At 40.3% G+C, this 9,015-nt stretch overlaps 1 protein-coding gene across 1 annotated transcript; it reads left to right on the top strand.

Moving 5' to 3' along the window:
* The first annotated feature begins 251 nt into the window (after positions 1-251).
* LOC124948791 (F-box/LRR-repeat protein 14-like) lies at positions 252-2,596 on the top strand. Its single transcript, XM_047492961.1, has one exon. It carries the CDS (start codon positions 400-402, stop codon positions 1,846-1,848), a length of 1,449 nt encoding a protein of 482 aa, XP_047348917.1. The 5' UTR covers positions 252-399; the 3' UTR covers positions 1,849-2,596.
* Positions 2,597-9,015: the final 6,419 nt, after the last annotated feature.

Below are 9,015 nucleotides of genomic sequence, written 5' to 3' on the forward strand. Positions count from 1 at the left end.
TGAACTCTACTTAGCACGGTGGGGCCGCGCGTGTGCGTCGTAAGTGCGTGCGCGTGTGTGTCGCGGCATATATGTACGGCGGCGAAGGAAGTACGCAGATATATGTATACGCGTAGAGAAGATCGGTGGAGGAGCGAGGCGCTGGAAGGAGAGAAAAGAAAGAGAGGAGGTGGTGTGGGAGGCGGAGGAGGTGGGGGAGGTGGCCTGGTAGGAGGAGGAGGAGGAGGAGGAGTGGGCGGGGGAGGGGTGGTAGGAGAGCTGGCCGTGTCGGCGGCAGTGGCGACGACGGGGCTGGCGGGGGAGGCAGAAGCCGAGGAAGAGGAGGAGGAGGAGGAGAAGGAGGAGGAGGTGGAGCGAAAGAAAGTTCGCTCGGAGGAAGCGCGTAGCGCGATTGGCAAGATGGAGGAAAGTCAGCTGTTGATGACGGAACTTCCGGCATTAACGCCGAGCCGCGGCACGACGCTGTTGCATCGTCCCGGTCACTTTTATCATTTGCATCAGCCGCACTTGGCGATACCGAGCGCTCAGAGCCAAACGAGCCAGGCGATACTCCATAACTCGTCGAGCGCGCCGCATTACAATAGCGGGGCGACCAGTTTGCCGGCGTACGTTCAAGGTATATCCTCGAGACAGCTGCCTCACGTACCGCGTAACGTCGCCTCGGCCAGCACGCATATATCCTCCCTCTATCCGGAGATATTGGCGTTGATCTTTAGTTACTTGGATGTTAGGGACAAGGGTAGGGCGGCACAGGTGTGCACCGCATGGAGAGACGCCGCTTATTACCGATCGGTCTGGCGAGGGGTCGAGGCTAGGTTACACCTGAGGAAACAGGCACCGGCGTTGTTCGCCAGCCTTGTAAGGAGAGGAGTTAAAAAGGTACAAGTGTTGTCCTTGAGGAGAGGCCTCAGCGACGTATTGAAGGGCGTACCAAATCTCGAGGCGCTCAATCTATCCGGTTGTTACAACATCACCGATTCCGGCCTGACCAATGCCTTCTGCCAAGAATATCCGGCATTGACCGAACTCAATCTTTCCCTCTGCAAGCAGGTGACCGACGCGTCCCTCGGCAGGATAGCCCAATACCTTAAGAATCTCGAACACTTGGAGCTCGGCGGTTGTTGCAACATAACCAATACCGGTCTGCTCCTGATCGCGTGGGGTCTTAAGAGATTGAGAAGGCTAGATTTGCGAAGCTGCTGGCACGTGTCCGATCAAGGTATCGCCCATTTGGCCGGACTCAATAGGGAAACGGCCGACGGGAATCTCGCGTTGGAACACCTAAGTCTCCAGGATTGTCAGAGGCTCAGCGACGAGGCGCTCAGGCACGTATCGATCGGCTTGACCACCCTCAAGTCGATAAATCTCTCCTTTTGCGTCTGCATCACCGATTCCGGGGTGAAGCATCTAGCGAGAATGTCGAGCCTACGTGAACTCAATCTTAGATCCTGCGACAACATCTCGGACATCGGTATGGCCTATCTCGCCGAAGGTGGAAGTAGGATATCGTCCTTGGACGTATCGTTTTGCGACAAAATCGGCGATCAAGCACTCGTACATATTTCCCAGGGTCTCTTCAATCTAAAATCCCTATCGTTATCCGCTTGTCAGATTAGCGACGAGGGTATATGCAAGATCGCGAAGACTCTACACGACCTAGAGACTTTGAATATCGGTCAGTGTAGTAGGTTGACGGACAAGGGACTTCATACCATCGCCGAGAGCATGAAGCACCTTAAGTGCATCGATCTCTACGGATGCACGAGGATAACGACCAATGGCCTGGAGAGGATTATGAAACTACCGCAGCTGAGTACCTTGAATCTTGGTCTCTGGCACGTGCGGTGATGGCTTTCCATTAACACATTGCCGCCCAGTAAATTACCAATACGCGATTTACCGGCCGAATCTTGCCTACGAGACGATGACGACGACGAAGACGATCGCGATGACACGTAGTATTCGTCCTCCTTAACACTTTATATTAATAACTACACCATGCGTATTCTATATGATCGATGATCGCGATCATATTCCAAATTCGACGATCATTGAGAATATTGGAAGCTCCGAATTACCGTTTGTCTTTCTCTTTCCCATTTTCTTCATTATCTATCTCTATCTCTTTCTTTCTCCCTCTATCGGACGGCAATGTGTTGAGAACGTTCGAGATCCGTGGAACTCGCGGTGCTGCTTGGCCTGGTTCTTTACCTATATAAATCTGACGGAGGACGGAAAAGTCGTCGACACGATGCACAACAACGCGACAACGGCAACGACCATCATCCCCGATTTGCCGGATCTCGAACGCGTTAGGCGAGTCGTCTCTCCCTCCCTTCCTTCCCCCCCATCTCTATCTCTCTCTCTCTCTCTCTTTCGCGTTATAATAATAACACCTTTACCGTTTACTACGACTTCCTTTAAACACGACCTAGACTTTCTTCCTATGGAAATAACCAGACAAATTTCTTGGGTTGCGCGGCTTCCGAACGAAAAACCAATGAAACGAACGAACGAACGAACGAACGAAAAGAGATCGTCTCGATCTTTCCTACCTGCTTGTAGATCTTTTCTTTATATATATATATATATATATTTCTTTTTTCTTTTCTTTTCCTTTCTTTTCTTTTCTTTTCCTTTCCTTTCTTTTCTTCTCTTTTTTCTTTTTTCCTTCTTTGTTCCTTTCCTTTCCTTTCATTTTCTTTTTATTCTTTTTTCTTTTTTCTTTTTCTTTCTCTCTTTTGCTTCCGCCGATCCTCCTTGCCAAACTTCGATAAGCTCCCTTGAAAAAGAAAAAGAAGAAGAAGAAGAAGAAGAAGAATAAGAAGAAGAAGAAGAAGAAGAAGAAGAAACCTATTATCGATCGATCGCCATCACCGTACATCGCACGAATATACGTAACTAGATTTGAATCTTTTTCTTTTTCCTTTTTTTTTGTTTCTTCTTTTTTTTTTTTTTTTTTTTTTTTTTTTTTTTTTTTTTCTCCTCATACTTGTGCGTATGTATATATATATATATTTTTTTTCCTACATATTGTTTTTCGTTTCCACTTTTTCTTTTTCCTCTTACCTTTATTCTTTCATTTTTCATTTTTTTTTTCTTCCTCTTTTTTTGTTTATTTTTGTTTGTTTGTTTCTCCTTTTTTCCGTTTTTTTTTTCTTCTTCCTTTTTCTTTTTTTCTTTCTTTTTTTTCTTTTTTCTTTTTTTTTTTTTTTTTTTTTTTTTTTTTTTTTTTATACCATTGATTCGGCAATAATTTTCATTCGTCGATACCGCCAATAAATTCGACCTCTCGGTCTTTTTCGGCCGATTGGTGGAGGTTTGTTGCGTGGTAGAGAGAGAGAGAGAGAGAGAGAGAGAGAGAGAGAGAGAGAGAGAGAGAGAGAGAGAGAGAGAGAGAGAGAGAGAGAGAGGGAGAGGGAGAGGGAGAGGGCGGGGGAACAAAAATCCGAGCACGTTAGGTTTTGCGTACTTTCACATATATATATATATATATATATATATATATATATATATATATATATATATATATATATGGGTGTGTATTTTTTTATTTGTTACCTTTTTCTCCTCTTTTTTCCCTCTTTCGTAACTCGATCGTTAAAAAAAACACACGGAAACGCGCGCGCGTATACATACACACACGCGCGCGCACACATACATTGGTGCAAAATAAAAAAAAAGGAAGCTCTACGCAACGCAGTAATGGTAATCTGTCTTATAAAATTGCGGAGCTTTTTTTCTTTTTTAGTTGTTGTTCTGTTGTCGTTGGTTTCTTCTTTTTTTTTTTTCTTTTCTTTTTTTTTTTTTTTTTTTTTTTTTCCTTTCTTTTCTTTCTATTTTGCCCTCGAACGATTGACGAACGAGTCGCGAAACGGAGCCGAGTGAAAAAAAAGTACACAGGCATTCGGTAAAATATTGAATACAGCGGGAAACACACGCACATACGTGTGTATGTGTGTGAATTGCATTATGCTTTTCTTCGTTCTTTAAATATTTAGATTCGAACTTTGTGGTTATTGATTAGTAGGCAGTTTCTTAATTAAAAGTCTAATATAATCTTCGTTGCATCAGAAAAGTTGCGAAAGGGAATAAATAACGACAGTCGGATCATATAACGTTTTAAATATTTAAAGAAAAAGAAAAAAGAAAAAAAAGAAGGAGAAAGAAAAAAGTAGGAAAACAGGCGTCGATAAAAAAAAAAAATAAAAAAAGAAAAAAGAAAGAAAGAAAAAGAAAGAAACAGGAACACACAAATTTTTCCAAAAGATAAATATAGACTTTACAATTCGACTTGCGAACGTACGACAACGCGTAGAGTTTGAATCATCGATTGGACGAACTTTCTCTTTGATCATTTTTTTCTTTCTTTTCCTTTTTTTTTTTTCTTTCTTTTTTTCTTTTTCTTTTTAACTTTCTGTTCGTGTGTTTTTTTTTTTTTTTCTTGTTTTGACGACACAAATTAACACCAAGTCTCATGCGTTTCGTTGGCGCTATTAAAAAAAAAAAAAAAAAAGAGAAAAGAAAATAAGGATCGAGTCGATCCGACGAAAAATTGTTCCTCTCTCGCTTATATCAATTAAATCCTTTCGATCGAAAGAGGAGGAGAAGGAAGGAGAAGGAGGGAGAGGGACGACGGCAGAATCGCAAGAATCAACTCTTGATTCATATCATATTTATCGGGTGAGATTTATTTCTGATCGATCGTTTAACAAAAAAAGAAATAGAGAAAGAAGAGGGAAACAAGGGGAAGGGGAGGAGGTAAAAAAGGTGATAAAACAGTACCGTCGAATCTTGAAAATATTTAACGGTGAAGAACGAAGCGATTGGAAAACTTGACAAATTTTTTCGTAGAATAATATTTACCTGCTGCGTGTCTTCTCCTTCATACCTGAGTGTGTGTGTGCGTGTGTTTGCGCTTGTGCGTGTATATTGGGGCAGTACCATTGGATGCGTGTATATGTAAGTAGTAAGTGTATGTTCTCGACGAAAAGCAGGTTCTCCTCTCCCTCTTTTAGAGAAGTCCGGTGATTATATTTCGCATAGTGCACCATCTCGAAAGGAGATAAAGCATATGTCAGGTGGACATTCCCCCGTTTTTATGCGGACGTACGCTCGATCGCGTAGCAACTCGTTATTACGGCCGGCTGGCTGGCTGGCTGGCTGGCTGGCTGGTTGGTTGGTTGGTTGGTTGGTTGGCTGGTTGGCTGGCTGGCTGGCTGGTTGGTTGGTGGCCTGTGCAGTTCTGCGGAGTAGTAGTTCGGCGGACGGTGGGAGGAATTTTGGAAGTGTCTGTACCAGAATGTATAGGCGGGGTATTCAGGAGGAGGCCAGGAGCAGTGGGATCGAAGGGCCAAAGCACAAGCCTCTTCTCTCCTCTCCTCTCCTCTTCTCTTCTCATCTCTTCTCTTCTCTTCTCTGCCAAGCCTAACCAGCTCGAAAACCTGAATTTCAACCGTCTACCTAGACCCGCTGACCTCCGAATACGCCGAAACCCGAGAGAAAGAAAATAGTCCCAACCAAACTCACTCAGAGTCTCTCTCTCTCTTTCTCTCTCTTTCTCTCTCTCTCTCTCTCTCTCAACCTCTCGACTTTGCCGTCGAAAAAATATTCACATTATAAATTCTTCTTCTTCGTCTTCTACACACACACACATATTCCATACTAATCATACATTCTTTTTTTCCTCTTTTTTGTACTTAGTTTTAATTACTACAATATGATCGTTTGTACAATTTTCGTTTCAATCGTATCAGCAAGTCAATGAAGTTTCATTATTATTCATAAAAAAATGTTCGTATTCAAATGCGATAGTTCCTTCCTCTTTCTATTCTTCTGTTTATTTAAACCTCATTCGATATTCTTTAAAGTATATTATAATTTTGGATCGATTAGGCATACCTCCCCTATTTTCTCAATCGCCATTCTACTTCTCCCCCGTTTTTAATGTTTTATCTCCTTCGTCGTAGAGACAATGGACGCAACTATAAGATATACTATATATAAAGGTTTAAGGAATTTGTTGAAAAAAAAATTTTCTTCGTACTTCTTTTCTCCAACCACCTGGACATAGTAGTAAAATGGCAATACGACCGGCTGTATTTAGTGGTAAATAGTGTTAGTAAGATACAAGGTGGAAAACCAGTTCTCTCTCTATCTCTATCTCTCTCTCTCTCTTTCTTTCTCTCTTTTTCTCTCTCTCTCTCTCTTCCTCTAACTCGAATCTCGAGCTCGTACTTTATACAGGACCGTACGTCGTGTATAGAACGGGTAATGAGTTTCATTAACGATTTCCAAAGGAAACGATGGAATTATCAAATTACTCGGAGTGTTTAGTTCTCTTTCGAAGGGATACGAGGGTGGGTTGTAGACTGTAGGAATATGTACAAATATATACACACACACGCATGCACACATACATATATAAAATATATATAGAGAAAGAATTGGACACACGCATGCCATGCATGCAGGTGGAGGAGGATAAGGAAGAGGAGGAGGAGGAGGAGGAGGAGGAGGATCCTCTGGCGAGTACGATCGACGAAGGCCGAGCGAAGCCGAGGCAACCCCAAGCATGTTGTGCTAAGGGAATATCGCGTAAGAGAAAAGGAGTAAAAGAGGAAAGGGAACGAAAGCATGTGTATATATATATATATATATATATATATATATATATATATATACATTATATATATATACATACATACATATCTATATATATATGTATGTGTACGAATATGTACGTAGGTACGGAGAAAGGGTGTATCTATCTATGTATATATATATATATATATATGCTTCTGCGAGTAAGAGAGAGAGAGATAGAGAGAGAGAGAGAAAGGAAAGGGGCCTTTCACACGGGTCTCTTCTCCCGCTACCCTAGGTTAGGTGCTATTGTAATCGATTGGAGATGCGGGACTTCCCTCGGCCTTCCCTCTCCCTTCTTCGACCCTTGACGGCTATACGGAGACCCGTTACTCATTGTCTGGCAACCCCCGTAGCTAACGTTGCTCGGCTACGAAGGCATGTGCATTGACGCATCGTTGCGTGCACATATCTCGCAGTAGTAGACGACGAAGTCGTCGTCATCGTCGTATGTGTTGCTCTGATAGGAATAATACACGTTTTTATACCTTAAGATTCTTACCTTCGATATTCGTCATCGACAATGGTGGGGGAGACCTTTTTCGTTGTTCATTCGTTCGTTCGTTCGTTCTTTTTCTTTCTTTCTTTCTTTCTTTCTTTCTTTCTTTCTTTCTTTTTCTTTTTTTCTTCCTTTCGTTCGTTCGGTTCGTTCGTTCTTTCTTTCTTGAGTTCTTGAGTTCTTCTTCGTTTGCTAAAAATTCGAGCCTTTCATCGAAATCATTAGGTCTTTGAAATGATCATATATATCGTGGTTTAGTTTAATATATACTAATAACTTAATTCTTCTTTTTTCTTTTTCTTTCTTTATGTCTTTTTGATAGTTTTACTTTTAATCGATACTATTAATACCGCTTCTTTATTTTTTTCTTATTCTTTTTATCTTATTTTCTTCTTTAATTTGGATATTATTATCTCTTCGATTTTGCAATCTCGTGGGTTTTTTTTATCTCTCTTCTTTTCCTTCTCTCCCTCTTTTTTTTTTTTCTATTTGTTATCCACGACACGACGATCCCTTACTTCCCTTAAAGAAGACTAAAAAAAAAAAAAAAAAAAAAAAAACCTTTCGCCTTCCCATATATTTCGTTTCTTCCAATGTATTTAGCTCGAGAAATATTCTTGACTACGTGTGTAGGAGTTGTCACGATATTTCTTTTTCCCCTCCCTCCTTTCTCTTCTTTTTTTTTTCTTCTTTTTTTCTTCTTTTTTTTCTTCTTTTTTCTTTTTTTTTTTTTTTTCTTGCTTCCGACTATCCTATGTCGAAAAAGAGCATAACTTAACGAAATACCGACGTAAAAAATACTTGAGTTGTCTTTCGACGATGATTAATCTTTCGCAATCGTGAAGAAAGCGACACGTGCACAAAGGCATTTAAAAGGATATTGATAGAACGTACGAATTTATTTGTCCTCTCTCTTGTTCACGATAAAAAAAGAAAGAGAGGAAGAAAGAAAAAAGAAACAAGTTGCATGTACGTGTGTACATATATATATATATATATATATATATGTATATACACTTACATGGAGGAGTGCATAAGAGATCGCAAATTCACAGCGAGAAAGTGCATTTTTTTGTGATTCGAAGGTGCTATTTCATTCTACACATACATACTCGTATCTAGTAATGAAATTACTAGTTCTTTTTCTCTCCTTTTCCGATTTCTTTCTTTATTTCTCTTTCTCTCGCTCTCTCTCTCGCTCTCTCTCTCGCTCTCTCGCTCGCTCTCTCGCTCTGTTACGTTTCATTATGTTATGATACATTTTTTTAGACATATTTATATATTTCTTTTATTTTTTTTCTTGCACCATATACGCTTATACATTGTTTATTAAAGCGTATTTTGGGATTTACAAGAGAGCATTTTTTTTTTCTTTTATATACATATGCTTTTTCCTTTTTGTACAAATTTAGTACATTAGTTGTTCCTCTCATTGTCTACTTTTTATTCACCACGTGTCTCCAGTCAACAAACTTTGCAACGATTGTAAAAAGAGAAAGATAGATGGATAGTGAGAAAAAGAGGGAGAGAGAGAGAGAGAGATAGAGTGAGGGAGGGTGGGAGGGAGAGAGAGAGAGAGAGAGAAAGAACATAAACGCACGCGGTGGTCGTAAAAATTTTGCAATAAATAAATTAAGTTAACATAGATAAACGATTATCTAAAAAGACATACGTGCGATCATTTACTTTTATCATTATTATTATTATTATCATCATCGTCATTATTATTATTATATTGTTTATAACGTTGCGAACTTTTTTATATTGAAATGAATTTCCAAATTTCAGAGAAGTTGTCCTTCTAGCAGGAGGAATGTGTGATACGTTTATTTATTATTAAATTGTATCTATAATAATAAAATGAAGATAGA

This window comes from Vespa velutina, chromosome 4 (assembly GCF_912470025.1).
Source record: "Vespa velutina chromosome 4, iVesVel2.1, whole genome shotgun sequence".
Classification (NCBI taxonomy): Eukaryota; Metazoa; Arthropoda; class Insecta; order Hymenoptera; family Vespidae; genus Vespa; species Vespa velutina.